The 19,357-nt window shown below is 41.9% G+C and overlaps 1 protein-coding gene across 9 annotated transcripts in view; it reads left to right on the top strand.

Annotated features, from left to right (window-relative positions):
* The first annotated feature begins 407 nt into the window (after positions 1–407).
* The window catches only part of MYO9B (myosin IXB), a 32,528-nt gene continuing 13,578 nt past the window's right edge, over positions 408–19,357 (top strand). For 5 of the 9 annotated variants that reach the window (XM_065748790.1, XM_065748789.1, XM_065748788.1 and 2 more), the window contains exons 1-16: positions 408–1,301; positions 7,591–7,685; positions 7,953–8,015; positions 8,140–8,239; positions 8,375–8,475; positions 8,698–8,827; positions 9,281–9,370; positions 9,617–9,733; positions 10,038–10,172; positions 11,665–11,786; positions 12,301–12,442; positions 12,656–12,851; positions 16,173–16,248; positions 16,713–16,802; positions 17,830–17,940; positions 18,930–18,969. In XM_065748790.1, coding sequence (XP_065604862.1) covers positions 465–1,301; positions 7,591–7,685; positions 7,953–8,015; positions 8,140–8,239; positions 8,375–8,475; positions 8,698–8,827; positions 9,281–9,370; positions 9,617–9,733; positions 10,038–10,172; positions 11,665–11,786; positions 12,301–12,442; positions 12,656–12,851; positions 16,173–16,248; positions 16,713–16,802; positions 17,830–17,940; positions 18,930–18,969 — 2,445 coding nt within the window. In that variant the 5' untranslated portion in view covers positions 408–464. The remainder of the gene's footprint in view (positions 1,302–7,590; positions 7,686–7,952; positions 8,016–8,139; positions 8,240–8,374; positions 8,476–8,697; positions 8,828–9,280; positions 9,371–9,616; positions 9,734–10,037; positions 10,173–11,664; positions 11,787–12,300; positions 12,443–12,655; positions 12,852–16,172; positions 16,249–16,712; positions 16,803–17,829; positions 17,941–18,929; positions 18,970–19,357) is intronic. The other 4 variants (XM_065748793.1, XM_065748791.1, XM_065748792.1 and 1 more) reach the window with 3 other exon arrangements.

The following is a 19,357-nucleotide window of genomic DNA, read 5'->3' as shown; positions in this document are numbered from 1 at the left end:
CGAAAGGAGAGTTTGTGTGGGAGGATGAATAAATGTTTGTGTAGCCAGACAGAACCAGGTCAGGGCAGTCCTCTGAGTTAAAACTAACCTGTGGAAACACGGAAGTCCTCACGCAGATGTCTGTCCCAGTTCAGTTTGCTTTGTGGCCATAATGAGAAGGAGGGGAGGACATGGGAATAGAAGCAAAAGTGTTATAGTTATGCACAGCATAGGGTAGGCTAAAAAGACTGAAATGAATGCTGGCGATCACAAATGGTGCTCTTCAGTCAGCAGTTTGCCTGTCTTTAGTTACTAATCTTCATCTTCCAGAAAATAATGTTAGTATGTCTTGTACACATTTTTTTTAACACCTGACTTATTTTTCTTCTATATATTTTTTTAATTTTGTTTAATTTCATTTTTTCTAGATGATGGGTACTGCATCTTAAGCAAGAGCAGAAGACTGAAGCCCAGTTGGGAGCAGAATGAGTTTAAAAGATGCAGACAGTGCAGTTTGCCAGACAAAAGCAGCCTATAATCTTCATATTTACCCCCAGCTCTCAACGGAAAGTGCTCCCTGCTGCAAAGTGACAGCATCTAAGGACACCACGTCTTCAGATGTCATCAAGGATGTAATTAATATCTTGAACTTGGATGTCTCAAAAAATTACGTGCTCGTGGAGGTGAAAGAAACAGGTGGTGAAGAATGGGTACTTGATACAAATGATTCTCCTGTTCATAGGGTTTTACTTTGGCCTCGTCGTGCTCAGGATGAGCATCCTCAAAAGGATGGGTACTACTTTCTTTTGCAAGAAAGAAACACTGATGGGACCATCAAATATGCCCAGATGCAACTGCTGTCTAAGGAGACGGATGCTCGACGGTTGGTTGAAAGAGGTTTTCTTCCGTGGCAGCAGGAGGACTTTGATGACTTGTGCAATATTCCCAACTTAACAGAGAAAACACTTCTAGAAAATCTCAAATGCCGCTTTCTTAAACACAAAATTTATACTTATGCAGGAAGTATTCTGATTGCAATTAACCCCTTCAAGTTCTTGCCCATTTATAATCCTAAATACGTCAAGTTGTATGAGAATCATCAACTCGGGAAGTTGGAGCCTCATATTTTTGCCATTGCTGATGTGGCTTATCACACAATGCTTAAAAAACACATAAATCAGTGCATAGTTATATCAGGTGAAAGTGGTTCTGGAAAAACTCAAAGCACAAACTTCTTAATTCACTGCCTCACAGCACTGAGCCAGAAAGGGTACGCAAGTGGTGTGGAGAGAACTATTCTAGGAGCTGGACCAGTTCTGGAGGTAAATTGATGCTAAAATCACCTTCTGTCAAAATTGTTTTCTGAAACCTTCAAATAATGGCTGCTGAATTCTACCTTTGAGCCTCACCTCCTTGGCCTGGGCTCTAAGTATCTCTGGGCTGCGTTGGTGTATGGCCCTGTAGCTAGACTGCTTCTAATTGGTTTTCCTTGAAATGTCCTGCTGTGCTGCTGACTTCCTGTTGCTTTTAATTTATATTTGACTTAACTTTCCGCCAGTAAATGCCAGCGTTCCAGAACAGAGCTTACTTGTTGTGTATCATCTTAGTTTTGATGGCAGTTGAAACAATCTGAAACAGTAAGTAAACTTTTTCTTAGCAAGGTTGTTCCACAGCTTGGTGTACTCGTGCCTGTGTGTACGTGTGCCCTGCAGCATTCTTACAAACTGCTTGGTGAGGCAATGATTTCCTTTCTACAGATGTTGCTTTGAAAATGGTACCATTGCTAGCTGGGGAGAAAGTGAGAGTCTCTTATGGCATTTAGTTACTACAACGTTTCCAGTAGAAACCAAATCTGAAAACATGAGGTGAGGGGTACTCTGGTTTTGCTTGGGATAGGGTGAACTTAAACTTGTCCTATAGGTTTTAGCATCTCCTTTTAGTTCTCTCATCTGAAAGGAAAAACTGAAAGCTGATTGAAGTCTTCAACAGCAAGATCAACTGTAGTACTTTCCTTAAAGGATGTTTTTTAACTTCTACCTAAAAGCTATTAAGTGATTTTAAACTGTCACATTTATAATTATGATTTGAAGGCTTTTTGGTAGAGAATGAGGAATATACACCAGAGTTTTTTGCTTTTTTTTTTTTTGCCTTGCTTTCTGCTTCTTGAAAGCAGAAGTAAGGTTGAGGTTTGCTGGCTTCTGGAGTTCAAGTTTGCAGTTCTAAACAGAAAAACAGGAAGGGGTCACTGTGGAAAGCTCTGTTTGATCAGCTGATCTGTCTGCATTTGGTACTGTTAACTGTTTGAGACATGAGTGTGCAGGACATGGCACAGTTGTCTCAAGTACTGCGTGGCTTTTTGTCCTTTGAATGAGAAGTGTCTGTATCCTTAGATTCCAGATTTACACTAACTTTGCTACGGTCACAGGTAAATGTTTTTAAGCCTGGGAATTTCCATGAGATGTCTGTGAGGTTACCATAAGTAGTGCAGCTTCTGCAGTCATCCACTGAGGATTCAGTCATGTCTTCCTTGAGGAAAACGCTCTAGCTAGGAGTATGACAGTTGGAATGGTCAGCTTCAAACTGGCCAGATGTATCACAACAGCAGTGTTAGAATCTGCACTAAAATGTCGGATTGCTGTGCAGCTGTGAGACAGACTTCTCACTCCTCTTCTTTGAGGCTGCTCGTTAGTCTCAGGCTGACTCAGTGTAAACCCGTCCTTCCAAATACTGCGAAAGGGGAAGGATCTCTGACATAACTGCAGTGCACATCAAAAATCTGCAGTAGGTTTGAGATCCTAGAGAAGTAAATCAAACGATTCTGCTTTTTTTTTTCTTTTAGAGAAGTAAATCAAACCAAACTGCAGAGCACGGTTAGTGCACAGTGATGCTTCCAGAGTTCCCAGTGTGAGTGTTCTCATGCAATTCCAGATAATAAGAGGAGTTTTAAAGATAAATCAAACCTGGGGCAAATCTTGATTTCAAGGAGGAACAGACTGAAGCTTGTATTACAGTTGGTCGCTTTAAATCATTTGTGTGACTCATTTGGGTTTTTACTTAGGGGAACCGAACTTGTAGAAGGGAAATTTTCTGCAATGGGTGTTCCAGGGGATTTTTTGCACGAACAATTTTGTAGTGCACCTGAACTATTTCAGAATGTTATATTTTGAGTCCTCGTGAAAAGAGTGTCCACAGATTAAATGTCCTTTTGACTGACATCTGTCTCCTTAACTTTAATGATATAAAATTAGGTTGCATTTTGTGTCAGAACTTCCTCTTCTCTCTCTTTTTTTTTTTCTGACCCATAAGTAAAGTGTCTGTTTATAGGTTGACCTTTCTCCCAAGTTCAAGGAGTTAAGGCCAAACTTTCTGTCACAGGACAGGTGAGCAAAATTACTTTGCTACAGAGGTGGATGTGAAGTTGGATCCCCATATTTTTAATGAACTTGGAAATGTATTTCTTACTGAATCCTGCTTCCCTGTTTAAAGCTGTAATTATTGTGAGGCTAAACTATGGTTAATATTCTAGCTCCTTGTGCATGATTTCTAGACTTTGAAGAAGCTGTCCCAGCTGTACAGTGAGGGAATATGACCTCGGATGTTGCTTAATATTACCTTTCCAATCATATGGGGAATTAAGTCTGTGAAACTGAGGCAGGGGAGGTAAACAAGACGATCCAGGCACAATTGCTGCCACATGCAGTAGTGGAAGGAGCTTTGGAGCTGTGCCTTCCAGCATTGACTCTTCTGCTCAGTTTGCTTACAGATGAAATCCGAAGAAGAATTTTCATTTGGGAACTATTGCTTGGGTCAAATCTGGAATACTGAATCGAGCTGTTATTTAATGTATAGAGGCTCAAGCAAGATAGGTAAACCTTTCCATACGTACTGAGGAGGTTTACAAGAGTTTTGTATTATAGGGGAAAAATGTCAGAGCATGTTTCCAGGTACAGACTGCAGGGTCTGAGGTTCTTCTTATGTTAACTATCCATCTCTAAAATAAGTACAAGCTGTGAAAAACACGGCAATATGTTTTTCTTAAATTTAGGGTAATGTCTGTTAGCATGGTAGCTGTACTGACATCCAGCTCGTATGAAAGGAAAGCTGGATAACTGGGCTGAAAAGCAAATGTAGCTCTGGTACGAGCAGCGTGTAGCATGGGGACCTGACGTGACCTGACAGATGTGAGCTGCTGTTGAATGGTGGGAAGTCGGATTTCCTCCTTCTCTGGGCTTTGTTTGTACTGGCTCTAACACTTACCAGATTCTTCAAGGTAATTAAATTAGTAAAGCAGCAGAAAAGTGTGGGGATGGGATACTGTGACAACGGCCATAGTAAGAGGGAGCCAGAGCTTCCTTCCTCTCTGCTGTGTGTTTCAAGTCGTAGCCATTAGTATCTCGGGTTTAGTTCAGAAGTTATTTTTGTGCTGTGCTGATGTTTGGTTCCCCCTGAGCTGGAAGATGAGAAGAGGGAGGACAGAGGGAAATCCTGCAGTTGTCATAACCTTTTACTCTATTACCTTGGAAAGCATCATTTACTCCCATTTGGATGTGTTCTTGAAGATTTCTGAATGTCTCTGAACCATTCCTTGAAAAGAATTAAGACCCAAATAAAACGAAAAATCCAAGAAGGATTCAGTAAGTGATTGGCTCAAGAAAAAAGTTTTAAACATGAGTTAAGTACTCAACAGAGCAGTCGGTGTTACTGGGGGATTTTCTGCAGCTCGGAATACTGAGAAGATTGTTAAATGTTGTTCTGTTCTGTGGCAGACAGGTCAAACCAATCTGCTCTCAGCTCTGCTTTCCTTGCTACTGTGTGTGTGGCTCTGGTATGAGATGGCTTTCAGCTTTGTGCTGCTTCGGTTCTGCTTTCTGTTTGCGTTTGCCATGGAAGTCTGTGCATAAATTTAGTGGGTGAAGGCAATTCTATTTAAGGGAAAGTAGTTGTTTTCCGCTTGTGTTTGTTTTAAGAATCATAATCAGAGAAGGAATGAACTTCCTTTTCCCATTTGGTTGGATGTGACTGGGCTGCTCCTGTTGAAATGCATTGCGTGCTTCTCCCTGCTGCACACATCCCTTGGGAAACGTCACCTTCGTATGGTTGTGTTGTGTGGATGGTCCTGGCTTCCCCAGGAGCTCGTACAGCATGGCTCACCCTGAGCACTGTAACCTCCATGGTGATGAGTGGGTATTGTGGCAGAAGACCACTGCTGCCAGGCTGAGTTCACATCTGAAGCAGTTGTTTCCTCCTCCAGGGTGTGCAGTTTGATCCCTGTCCTTCGCTGTGTTAGGGTGGCCTGTGCAGGGGTGCTTCTGCCAGAGCAGCTTACGTAGGAACTGATAGCTTTTTCAGATTTGGGGAATTCTTATGGAAGTACTAAATAAGGTTTTCAGTTCTGCTTCTGGGGCAGAGGAACACACATGTGTTTGGGGGTTTCTTTTTACAGCAACAAAAAAGAGAATTTGTCTCTTTTCTGAATGCTGAAGAAGCTGTCGTTGCTGTGAGGGCTTTGAATAGCAGCTTGCAATTCATGCCTCCTGCATTTGGAGGTGAAAGGATGGGTTGGATGACTTCCTGACTCCCAGAATAGTCCATCCCTGCTCTGATTCCTGCTGGCCTTGCCCTGCTATTTTAACTCCTCTCTTTTTATATAGCTAGCATTTTGTGTTGGTGTGGTTTAGTTTTAGTTTTTCATTTGTATCTGTCTCCTCGTGGATTCACTAGGGAGAGCAGTAAATAGCTTCGGTTATACAAATGCTTACTTTAACTAAAATTGTATCTAGTCCTTTCACATCTTCTGGATTTGCTTTCTAAAGATGTGGGTGCCTCTCTGGGGGCAAACCAAGGGTTGAATTTGAGCTCTGTGCAGTGCACCTGGCTAACTGTCTCTGGAAAATGCCCTCTGTGGTGTGATGGCTAGATAACGACAGCTTAAGTCTAACCTAAGAGAACCTTATAGAAAAAATAGATAAAAGATATCTAACTGCTATACAGTGAAATATTTGACATTAAAATTAGGAAAAACCAAGAATTTAGTAATGTCCATTCTTACGTAGCTAGCTCATCGAAGTGTGTAGAGCGATGTGGTAGCAGTGATTGGAGGTTAGGTCTGGTGTTAAGGGTTACCAAAAAATAAAAGGACATCCTCCACAGAGAGTCGGCATGTTCCATAAAGAGCTGTGACTGTTAAAGGCCTTTGTGGGAAAACCATTCAGAAGATGAAGACTTTCCTAAAAACTGATAATATTAGGTCAGCTTTTAAGAATTCGCTATATGCTTTGACTAAATACCAGACATATGAGGTCATAAGAGCCTTTAGTTTGAAGCTGTATTCGTTGCTTGTATGAGTAATCACTAAGAGAAGTTTTTTCAGAAAGCCACCAGGGTTATGGGATTTCTTAACTCTATAATGGCAGAATATTTAATGTTAAAATATAATTCTGGAAGCATAGCCAATCCACGTGCTGGTGCCTGCATTATTGGTGGTTATCTGGTGGCTTCAGCTGGAGAACTTTATAAAAAGGTGTTTGCAAATCTCCAAAACTGGGAGCAGTGTAGTGCTGTGTGCAGTGCTCACTGTCACTCTCCGGATGTGAGTGTGTGCAGGAAAAGAGTGGCATTTTTGTGAAGTCATTCCACTCATGTTCTATATATGGAGAGATGGGTTTCCTAATGGAGGCTTTCATTACTTGGAGCTTTAAGAGGGAATACTGTGGCAGGAATGCTGGAAATACTCTGATACTCTGAAATACTGATGTGTTTTTCTACATTTGATTTCTTCTTCATCTTCTGGACTGCCTTATGCATATGAAGAGGGCAACAAGTTTCTATTAACCTAAATGTTACCAGCTCCTAGCTGTGTGTCTTAATGATATTCCCAGTATTAATTCTACTGGACCTTTAGGTGTAGTAGCTCATCTTTGTAGCTTGTAAATGTGGCTCATGCAGAGAACAGTTTGTGTTATATATATTCTGGTAACTACTGAAGGGCTGAAGTGTTGAAGGTGCATAGGAACAGTGGTTCGTGTTTGTGCTGTACTTTCCTAATACCTCTTAGTGCCGCTGTGTTCAGCAGTGTTGTGCAGCAGAGGTCACAGGCCTTTGTGTATGGTGTGGTTCTGTGAGGCAGATTTTCTGTTTGTCTGTTTTTGAATACACTACTGTGAATGTGAATATGAACTTTATCAGCGGGATGTTCTGTTCTCACTAACAGAGGAGTTGTATTCATCATGGAAACTTTGTGTAGGAGCAGTACATTAGGGAATAAGGTAAAGTTAGTGGCTTTTCTATGGAAAAGTGGCGATTGCACTGTCTTCCTCTGACCAAATATCCTATGTTTGTACTGGTTACCTTTCCTACTCTTAAAAGCATCTAACTTTGTTTTTCTTTGTCAGATTCCAAAATGTTATTGCACAAGGCAAATAATAAACGTGTACAGATCTGGGAGGAACAGTGGATGCTTCTTTAAGTCAGTTTTGGGTATCTATATGCTTCCATTCCCATAACATTTTGGGCGTATTGCCATCTACCAGGAGGCTGAACAATGAATTAGGTGTTAGTAATACTTTGCCTATTTAATTTAAATGAAAATTACCTCATTTTGCTTTATTACAGGCATTTGGAAATGCAAAAACAGCACATAACAATAACTCCAGCCGTTTTGGAAAGTTTATTCAAGTCAATTATTTAGAGAATGGCGTTGTCCGAGGGTAAGTACAGTCCAGGATTCGTCTGGAACTGACCTGTGTGCTTTAGGAACACACGAAGACTGTGCTGTCTCCACATTACTGTCCTACTGAGACTCTGCTGTGAGAATAGCTTGCCACTGAGCAATAAGTTTAAGACACCATAACTGAACTTTTGTATACTGGTGCAGAGTTCATTATTTGGACTCTCTTGGCAGCTGCTCTCTGATGTTTCTGAAGTCTTTTCTTTTCTCCCCCTCATTATTTTTTCCTGTCTTTGGGACTCCTTAGGGCTGTCGTTGAAAAGTACCTGCTTGAAAAATCTCGTCTTGTTTCCCAAGAAAAAGATGAAAGGTAAGAGATTAATTCAGTTAGTATGATCATAATGAGAGTTTAAAAGCATTTTGAAGTATAGGATAAAAGAAAAATCAATACCTTTTCATGACAGATAAATGTATTTGACTCTCTTTATATGTAGGAACTACCATGTCTTTTATTATTTGCTACTTGGAGTCAATGAAGAAGAGCGTAAAGAATTTCACCTCAAGCAACCTGAAGATTATTCCTACCTCAATCAGGTGATCTGTTACAAATGCACTGATAGTTGTTGTCTTTCTGCTGTTGTGCTAAAGATCAAAGAAAGCAGATTATACGTTGTGTGTTCTGGTGATGTTTGGGCTTCTTTGCATTTAAGTAAGAGGCTTTTTTTGCAGTGTAACTTGAAAATTGAAGATGGGGAAGATCTCCGGCATGACTTTGAAAGATTAAAACAAGCAATGGAGATGGTTGGTTTTCTTTCAGCAACAAGGAAACAGTAAGTGGGACTTCTCAGCCTTTGTTACTGTCATCTTGTTAATGTTCATGAAGTGTGATAAGCAACATGTGTATGTTGGGAGCACATACGATTAAGTAGGAATCAGGGAGAGCTGAGCACCTGTGAGTGCTTTTGGACAAATTCTTGAGTTGGGTCTTAATCTGTTACAATGAACTTTCACTCATAAGAAAAGTTCTTATAAAGTGAATTTTTCTTCCTTAGGATTTTTTCAGTGCTTTCAGCTATTCTTTACTTGGGCAATGTGACGTACAAGAAGAAAGCTACAGGCCGTGATGAAGGATTGGAAGTAGGACCTCCTGAAGTGCTGGACATTCTTTCCCAGCTTTTGAAAGTAATTACTTTCTAGCTCTGGTGCTTGGAATGCCTGTTTGTTGTCCTTTACCTCAGCATTTTGCTTGAGCACGCTGTGGCCCAGCATGCTGTGTCTCTTTGTTTTATGATACATCTGTGACATTCATCTTATGGAGGGTGGAAAGAATGGAAGTGGTGACGTTTCTGGGATTAGAGATGCAGTGTAGCCTGTAGCATGGAAGCAGAACCTGTTTTACTTGCTAATCAGAGCTGAGCAGGAATTAGTTTCCTGGAGATGTGTGCTTTACCACCATAGGGGAACATCTCAGTGAATCTAAGCTGAGAGTAATTTAGAGGAATTGAAGAACTTGTAAAGCTGTGGATGAATGATAGATGTTCTCAAAGTGCTTGGCTTCTCTGAGGAAATAAATACTACTGCTATTGCTGGTGAGTTGTAGGATGGCAGTAACATTTGGTCTTATTTGTTTTGAAGGTCAAACGTGAAATTCTAGTGGAAGTGCTCACAAAAAGAAAAACAGTGACTGCTAATGATAAGCTGATTTTGCCATATAGTCTCAGTGAGGTGAGTGGAAGAGTACTAATAGAATTATTTTAATTAAATGAAGTTTGGTTCTTTTTGGCTACGATAAAAACTTAATGTGGTACACTTCTACATTTAGTGAGGGGTGTTTGGAACATGAGCGATTAGCACTGAAGGAAGATTTTGTATTTATCTGTCTCTGGTGGGGTTGTAACCTTTGAGTAAAGCTGTCTGAAATAAAAGCACTTTTTTTTAAAGACAAAATGATGAACTTTGTTTCGTCTTCAGGCAATAACAGCTCGTGATTCAATGGCAAAGTCCTTGTACAGTGCTCTGTTTGACTGGATTGTCCTACGAATTAATCATGCACTCCTTAATAAAAAGGACATGGAGGAATCTGTTACAGTAAGTTTCTCACAAAGCAGTGACAGTTGTGTATTTAGAGCTGTCAGGGATGCTATGAATGACATGTTCAGGTACCTGGGATAAACCTAGAATCTTCTGCAGTCCCTGGTAATTTTCTTTGTAATATTTACTTTTGTTTTTTTTTTTTTTTTTGCCATAGACGTAACTGCTACGTAACCAAAATCTGTTAACAATTGTTCCAAAGTTATCAGTGTACACTGTGGCACTTTGTGATGGTTTGCTGTTGTGGGTTTGGTTGCTCTGACAGATTGCTTAACTAGATTTCCACATCTTCTTCCTGTAGTGTTTGTCCATTGGTGTACTTGATATTTTTGGGTTTGAAGACTTCGAAACCAACAGTTTTGAGCAGTTCTGCATAAATTATGCAAATGAGCAGCTTCAGTATTATTTTAATCAGCATATTTTCAAATTGGAACAGGTAAGAAATCAGTTTCCAGAACAATAACTTGTTTTCAATAAAGGGCCATTTATTACACAAACTGTTCTGCGTGGTGTCGTGGTATAGTTTTGTAATTGGTTGAATGTATTGCCAGAGATGTTGCTTTTTGTTTCTTGCTTTAATGTTGCTTATTATTACATTGTTTGAAGATTGCAGCTTTGCTGTGTTTTGTGCTCTGCCTATGCTGATGATAGCTGGGTTTTTCTTCGTAGAGCTAGCAGTGAGTTTCTTTTTGACTGAAGAAACAAAAAAGGCACTCATGCAACCACAGATATCAATCAAATGATTTGAGATTGGTAGTCTGTAGGTCTGGTTGTTTCTGGTTTGTTTTGGTTTTGTTGGTTTTTTCTCCTTAAAAATGTTGGAATGCAGCTGTCATTATTTTTCTCAGCTGGTAAATATTTAATAGCCAGTCTTTGTTGCATGTTCCACCTGACTGCACTTAGGCGATGTGACTGTCTGCTGAGATTGGCAGTGGTTCTGAAGTCCTGACACGCTGGCACGTATCGATACGCTCATGTGCAGAAGATACCATTTTCTTACAGAGTGCTTTGAGTGCTGGAGGAGCCTATAGATTGCATTCCTGGACTGAGAGTTGGTGCTCCTTCTGCTTTAGACTTGCACTTTTTCTGGTTTGTGCCAGGTCGTAGTTCTCTGGTTGCTGTGCTGGAAGAGGGAAGTCATTCTGTAATGTATTTTTTCAAGTAGATAACTTCAAACAAGCATTTTAAGCAAAGGAAAATTACCAAACATACAGACTTCATATGTAAGCATAGTGTTGAGATCTCTGTTTCGTATCTTATGACACAAGTCTCTCTGCAGGCCAGCTAGAGTAAATAGTTGCATTGTTTTCTTTGTCTAATACTGTTTCTCCAAATGAGTTCAGTTCTTAAATGGCCCATTTCCTGTATCTCTTGCAGCATGAGGGCCCTCGGGAGGGGGTAGGCAGAAGGGTCTCTATATCTTTTAAGAAAGGCTTTATTGTTTGTGGAAAGTGGTATTTCAGCTCTGCAGTGTGACATGCACACTGAGCAGTCTGTCATTAGTTTTAATTCTACCTCCTTGAAAATAATTCATTTATATCATCCTCCCAGAACAGTAAGAGGGTTGCTCTTTGTCTTTTGTTAAATATAGAGCTAATTTCAGTCAGTTTTCAGTTGGTTATCTTCCTTGCATTAGTAGCTTGTGTTCAGCTTGTTTCTGTGGTCTTTTACAGCAGTAAGAAAAGCTGATATTTTGGTTCCCATTTCAGTGGGAGTCTTGTTTTGTAAAGCATTTGGTGCATTATCATTTCCACAAAAGTGCTTCATATTTCCTTGTAAAAGCAGTGTGTGTTATTTCCTTAGGGAAGTTCTGCTGTTGATGTTGTATGAGGTGTGACTGCCTGTTTTGTAGCTTGGATGATTTCACTTAGATCACAGTACATTAAAGGTACACTGTACTGATGAGAGAATTTTCTTGGTCTACACAGGAGGAGTATAAGAGTGAAGGGATCACTTGGCACGATATTGACTATACTGATAATGTGGCCTGCATTCACTTAATCAGCAAGAAACCCACTGGTCTCTTCTATCTTCTGGATGAAGAAAGCAAGTAAGCAACAACTGTTCTGGAAAGAGAAAAACGTGGAAAGGAACAGGAGTGTTGTCTCATGACTGTGACCTGCAGTTACTTGTTTCTGATGAGCCTGATATTCTAATGATGTAAATAGGTGATAAAAATCAAACCTTGGCTTTAAGCAGATTTGGAAATGTTCACTTTATTATTTTGTGATGGAATTATGATTACAGTCAAGTGCATCTCTGTGAGCCACTGGAGCAGTAAGCAACAAATGTGGTAAATAGTTACTGTGGTACCAGCAATTGTGAAGTGGGTGGAAGAACTGCTGGGATCTTAAAACCTCAGAATATTCAGAATGTGTGGAGCTGTTTGGGTTTTTTTTCTGTTTGAAAAGTAAGTTTCAAACCAAGTGTGTAAATTGCAACTAAAATCAGTGATCACAAGATGCTTTCCACGAGCTCAGTAAGCATTCTGCAGTCTGTTGTGCTTCAGCAAACATAACTGCATTTGGAGAAAAATAGCTGACTCTTTCTCTTTGTCTTCCTAGTTTTCCACGTGCCACCAACCAAACTCTGCTTGCAAAATTCAAACAGCAGCATGAGGAGAACAAGTTTTTTGTTGCAACCCCAGTAATGGAGCCTGCTTTTATTATTCGGCATTTTGCTGGAAAAGTGAAATACCAGATAAAAGTAGGTGACACACTTGATGGCCACAATAATAATAATGAAATGAACAAATCCTAGCTCCCTGTCAGTTTTGTCAGGATGTAGAATGTTTGCTGGGAATGGGTTGAATCAGATATTTCATCAGGTGTCTTTTAGATTTCCCAAACACGGTGCTGGGTGGTGTCTGCCTGCCTTAAGCTTTCTTAAGAGTTGAGGTTCGATGCTCCTGTTCTGCAGGATTTCCGAGAGAAAAACATGGATTACATGAGGCCAGACATAGTTGCTTTGCTCCGGAGCAGTGACAGTGCCTACGTTCGGGAGCTGATAGGAATGGACCCGGTCGCTGTGTTCCGCTGGGCCGTTCTGCGAGCGGCTGTGCAGGCCCTGGCAGTCTTTGCTGAAGCTGGACGCCAGAGAGCTCAGAAGACTGCAGGTATGAAGTGAGACAACTTTCTGGAGGTGCTTTCAATACTCTCAAACTGCTAATGCTTGTTGACAAACTAGTTATAAGTTCATAAGTTCATAAGTTCATAAGGTTGGAAAGGACCTACAAGATCATCTAGTCCAACCATCCTCCTATCACTATCTCTACCCAACTACTAAATTAAGTCCTTAAGCACCTCATCTAAACGCTTCTTGAACAGCGCTAGGGATGGTGCCTCAACCACCTCCCTAGGCAGGCCATTCCAGTGCCTGACCACTCTTTCAGAAAAGAAATGCTTCCTGAGGTCTAATCTAAATCTTCCCTGGCGCAACTTGTGGCCATTCCCTCTCGTCCTGTCATTACTTATCAGGGAGAAGAGGCCTACCCCCTCCTCACCACAACCCCCCTTCAGGAAGTGGTAGAGTGCTATAAGGTCTCCTCTGAGCCTCCTCTTCTCCAGACTAAACAATCCCAGCTCCCTCAGCCGCTCCTCATAAGACTTGTGCTCCAGGCCCCTCACCAGTTTTGTTGCCCTTCTCTGAACACGCTCCAGGGCCTCAATGTCCTTCTTGTAGTGAGGGGCCCAAAACTGAACACAGTACTCGAGGTGCGGCCGCACCAGAGCTGAGTACAGGGGGATGATCACCTCCCTGCTCCTGCTGGCTACACTATTTCTAATACAGGCCAGGATGCTGTTGGCCTTCTTAGCCACCTGTGCACACTGCCGGCTCATGTTGAGCTGAGCATCAACCAACACCCCCAGGTCCTTTTCCTCTCTACATTCTTCAAGCCATTCTGCCCCAAGCCTATAGCATTGCATGGGGTTATTGTGGCCAAAGTGCAGGACCCGGCACTTGGTCTTATTGAACCTCATCCCATTTTGCTCAGCCCAGCTGTTCAGCCTATCCAAATCCCTCTGAAGGGCCTCCCTACCCTCAGGCAGTTTGACACATCCTCCCAGCTTTGTGTCATCTGCAAACTTACTGAGGGTACACTCAATTCCCTCATCTAGGTCATCAATAAAGATATTAAACAAGATGGGCCCCAAAACTGACCCTTGGGGGACACCACTCGTTACAGGACGCCAGCTGGACTTAACTCCATTAACCACTACCCTCTGGGCACGGCCCTCCAGCCAGTTCTCCACCCAGAGAAGAGTGAACCTGTCCACACCACGGGCTGCCAGTTTCCTTAGGAGAATACTGTGGGAGACCATGTCAAAGGCCTTGCTGAAGTCCAGGTAGACTACATCAACAGCCTTTCCCTCATCTACCTGTCTGGTCACCCAGTCATAGAAGGAGATGAGGTTGGACAAGCACGACCTGCCCCTGGTGAACCCGTGCTGGCTGGGTCTGATCCCTTTATTGCCATGCACGTGTCGTGTGATCTCCCTCAATATCATCTGTTCCATAACTTTCCCTGATACCGAGGTCAGGCTGACAGGCCTGTAGTTCCCCGGGTCTTCCTTACGGCCTTTCTTGAAGATGGGAGTCACATCGGCAAGCCTCCAATCTTGTGGGACCTCTCCAGATAACCAGGAATGCTGATAGATGGCAGAAAGTGGCTCGGCAATCACCTCTGCTAGCTCCCTCAGCACCCTTGGGTGGATCCCATCTGGCCCCATGGACTTGTGGCAGTTCAGATGGAGGAGAAGATCTCTGACCATCTCTGCTTGAATCACAGGGGGTGCATTATGCACCCCGTCCCGGACTTCCAGGTCAGGGCAAGTACCATGTGGACAACTGTCCTGTCTATTAAAGACAGATGTGAAGAAGGCATTGAGAACCTCAGCCTTTTCCTTATCATCTGTGGTTATATTGCCTGCCTCGTTGAGTAAAGGAGGGAAATTTTCCTTAGTTTTTCTCCTGCTGTTAATATATTTGTAAAAGGGTTTCCTGTTCTCCTTTACAGCAGTAGCCAGCCTAATTTCAAGCTGGGCTTTAGCATTTCTAATTTTCTGCCTGCAGATCTTGGCCAGTTCTCTGTAGTCACCCCAAGTAGCCTGACCCATCTTCCAGAGGACATAGACTCTCCTTTTCTCTCGGAGTCTCAACAAAAGATCCCGGTTCATCCACACTGGTCTTTTGCTCCTCCGGCTTGACTTACAGGACTCCGGGACTGCCTGCTCCTGTGCCTTTAAGATTTCCATCTTGAAGAGCATCCAGGCTTCCTGGACCCCTTTACCCTTCAGGAGCAAGTCCCAAGGGACCCTTGCAACAAGTGTCCTGAACAGGTCAAAGTCTGCCCTCCGGAAGTCCAAGGTAATAGTTTTGCTAGTCACCCTCTTGACGGCACCCAGAATAGCAAACTCCACCATTTCATGGTCACTCTGGCCAAGACAATCTCCAACCTTCACATCCCCTACTAGTCCTTCCCTGTTAGTGAAAAGTAGGTCAAGCAAGGCATCTCCCCTGGTAGGCTCTTGCACCAGCTGAGTCAGGAAGCAATCATCCACACATTCTAGAAATCTCAAGGACTGCTTCCTCTGCGCAGTATTGTATTTCCAGCATATATCAGGGAAGTTGAAGTCCCCCATGAGAACGAGTGCTGGCCATCGTGCAACATCTACGAGTTGTTTATAGAACATCTCATCTATTTCTTCATCCTGACTAGGTGGTCTGTAACAGACCCCCACCACGATGTCACTCCTAAGGACTATCCCCCTGATCCTTATCCATAGACACTCTACTTTGTCATTTCCAACCACTTGTTCTTCAACATCAAAACACTCTTTGATATAGAGAGCTATGCCACCACCCTTTCTTCCCTGTCTATCCCTTCTGAAGAGCTTGTAGCCATCAATCCCAGTATTCCAGTCATGGGAGAGGTCCCACCATTCCCACCATCAGGTTACTGCAAGACCTTCCAAATGCCATCTTGATTTAGTACCAGAGATGAAACTAATTTGTGAAAATGATTTAATTTGTGCACTCCAAAGAGCTGTCACATTTATCTGAGAACATTCAGACCTCCCCTCCCAATTTCAGCAGTGCTTCCGGCAGGGCCACGTGTGAAGTCCTATTATAAAAGGCTGCGAAGATACCACAAGTTGTAGTATGCATGGTTTTCTTACCACTCTTTTTATCTATGATTTTCTCTCCTTAAAGTTTCAAATGAGTATTCAAGATGAAATTCTGAAAACTAATTTTGCAGAGCTTTTCTGAGCAGCTGCAGTTTACTTGGTGGTAGCTGGGAGTCTGAGAAACAACGTGGTCTAGCTTGAAATCCAGCTCCTTGGATAGATACATTGCTTGTTGCTGTTGCTGGGTTCTCTTGTCTGTTTTGCTTTCATCTTTGTCGACATTCAGTCTCTCGGTTATTTCTTAACAGGAGTGGTGCGCCAGGGGCCCAGAGTTCCCCTTGGAGAACTGCAGAGATCGAATACACCAATAGAAAAAGTTTACCGGTGAGAAACAGTGCTTAACCATGTCAGGATAATGAATTGCTGAATCACATTTTCATATGTCAAACAGCAACTAGATTTCTTCACAAGGATGTCAAGTTTTATTTATTCAGTCTTGCTTTGTTTGACTTTTTAAACCATATCACAAAAATACCCTGGCTTACTCTGTGTAAGATTCAGTAGTACCAAATGTTGGTGAGACAGCTTCAGTCCCATTTACTGCTGGGTGTTTTTGAATTCTCCATCTGTATTTTGTGTATGTGGCTTTTAGCATTGTGTGCTCTGCTACAGCCAGTCTGTCACTGAGGAGTTTGTAGGAGCACTCATGTTTTTGTTTTTTTTTAACGTGTTATGATGTGATTAGGAGGTGGGGCAGGTCCTGTGGCAGTGAGCTCCACACGTCACTCTGTGTAGGCATCTTTGCCTTTCTGTTGAATATTTAGGTTTTATACGTGTTCCTTTTGCAGCCGCTCAATGCTTGATTTCTCATTTGATTGTTCTGAGGATTTCGATATAAATGCTTTTGAAGACATCATTTCTTTTTATGAAAACAAGAAGTAAGTAGAAATAGGCCTGGGCTGAAAGGCCAGGGAGGCACATTCCTGGACAGTCTGACTTTCTGAGCATGCTCTGAATAAAACTGAAGCCATGAGATGTAACTCCTATCAAGTAATGACTTCATGCTGCTTCATGTCTACTTCATCCTGTGCAGTCTCTGTCATTTGTGGCAGCTAAGAATGAAAGGTGCAACTCCAGCTAGGTCATACTTAAACTTAACTGTTTCCTTGCAATATTTTAAAACAAAGTCTTGATACTCTGAAAGTGTTTTGAAGTAACAGGGGAAGCAAGCAGCTGTGTGTAAGAGTGTTGTTGCTGCCTCGATGAGCAGCTCAGCACAGTGGTAGCATCTGACAGTCAGAAGTGACTCTTGTGCTTCTGTTATTTTTGGTTTGTGCCTCTCTGGAGAGAAAAGAAGGTAAGTTCTGTGCCAAGATGCAACGCTCCACAGGCATGGTGCATGCTTAAAGGGAAGGAATCTGCCACAAATTAGGGACCATCCCAGGCTTACTTTGGAAAGCTAAACATATAAATTTCAAGTGGAAATAAAAAAGAAAGGAAAATGCGTTGTAATGAAACTTCAAATATTCCTGTAATGGCTAGCTTCTGCCTTGCTTATGTCATGAGAGGCTGCTTACTCAGCATCATTGTCATAGTGAAATGTATGCACTAATATGTACTGCTTGATTACAGAGAAGCCTGTATGTCTAAGAAGGCTACTTGTCTTAAGAAAAGGGTCCTTTGTGCTTGACCTGCTGTATGCAGAATTGATGGCTCAAGAATTGAGATGGAAAGGTACAATGAGAAAGTATGTGACCCTGGTTACTAAATTTTAAGGCACTAATAAATTAGAAAGTGCTGACTTGACATCACAGTCATTCATGTTTAGGAAAAAGTAGTCTGGGATTGACCTGCTACTGTTTGGGCACACTTGGTGATGGGATGTCTTGTTTTTTAACTCCTGTTTTCTCCTTCATGCCCATGTGTCTTTGTTTGCCATGTTTGTTTTGCTGTGAATCATTTTAGAGACATGCATGAGCAAATCATCGCAAGTATAAAAGGACTCCCATGGCAGGGAGGTGATCCCTGTAAGCTGCTTCGGTCACTCAGTCGACTTCAACACCGCTCCCACTTCATGTGAGTTCAGGTGCTCTAGGTATTGCTTTGAAGGTGCAATAACCAAGCAGTTATTCTAACCCATAAAGTACATACTCGTCCCCAGTCTGAGCTCTGCAAGACCAGACAGCAGATGAGAACAAAATATGAAAGTTACAGAGAATGCTCTGTTCCTTTGCGTACGTGGACAGTTAGGCCCATTTGTTGTACTAACTCAGGTATGTCGTACAAGTTTGTTGTGAAGCTTTTGGTAATCAGTCCTCTCACAAGTTAAAACTGAGAGTTTCCTGAAATTCAGGATGCCAGTGATACATGTGTTCCTGGGTTAAGTCTCTGTGCCTGTGTGCAGCTGTATGTGTGTAAGAAAACCAGTCTGTGGTCTGTGTAAAACTGAATGCAAAGTAGTTGGTGTGGAGTTGGAGCTTGCCTTGCATCAGGGACTTAACATGTCCTGAATTGGACTACAGCTTTGTCTCTGACAGCTTCACATTTTAGTTCAGTGTATTGTGGATGGGATTTATGCCTGAGGTTTGTGTACTGCCTGGGGAGTTCTGGGGATGATCTCAGACGTATCAGAATTCACAGAGTTCTTGGGTAGGTGATGCTCTTCTGTGAGCAGTTGAGTATTTCACAGCAGCTCTGGTGCGAGCAGTGATAACTTCAGAATGAATTATTTCTACTTGATGCTGCCTTAGCATGCAGCGTTCAATGACTGTATTTAACTGAATGAAATAACTTGCACAAAAGCAGTCTGTAGTGCTTAACTTTAGAGACTTCTGTCAGCTTCCAACACCTACAGTATATTTTAAAAACCTAAATTAAAAACATGTTGCAAAGCAGTTTGCATTTCTTGCATTAACCACTTATGCTCTATGCATGAACGCTTCCCAATGTTGTTGTGCTCATTTTCTTCTGCCTTTCATCTTGCCTCATAAATTGCACCATTTACAGCTTGCTGGAGTACCCAAAACCACATCTGTTTTTCACAATTATCTTCAATATTTTAACAGGAAAAGTAGAGCTATCAAACAAAAGCAGATCATTCCGAAGGTAAGGTTGCTTGATAAATTTCTCCTGTTTGGGATTTTTCACACTGTGAATATTCATTTTGTTTGTCAGAGCTTACTTCAGAAAAGATTCTTTAATGATGTAGGAAAGTTGGAAAATTTATAGGATAACTAAACATTTTGACGGTCAGAAGGAAAGGTGAATATTCACCTTTATAAGATCTGAACAGGAAAAAAAGATGTGGGCTTTCGTCTGTTGAATTAAACTAGAGATGCCATAAATACATAAAGCCACTTTCCAATAAAGTCATGGAAGGCAGACACGGAAATTATGCAGCTCACCTTTTGTTCTTGGGGTGGGACAATGGAAAAGTTTCGATCTTAAGGTGATTTTGTCTGAAATAATAGCCTTGAAGTGTAATGTGACGTTG

The sequence above is a fragment of the Cyrtonyx montezumae genome, unplaced genomic scaffold (assembly GCF_038088225.1).
Source record: "Cyrtonyx montezumae isolate F1298 unplaced genomic scaffold, pur_monq_1.0 scaffold_51, whole genome shotgun sequence".
Classification (NCBI taxonomy): Eukaryota; Metazoa; Chordata; class Aves; order Galliformes; family Odontophoridae; genus Cyrtonyx; species Cyrtonyx montezumae.
Note: the sequence above shows the minus strand (reverse complement) of the source record. Positions and strands in the feature narration are given on the sequence as shown.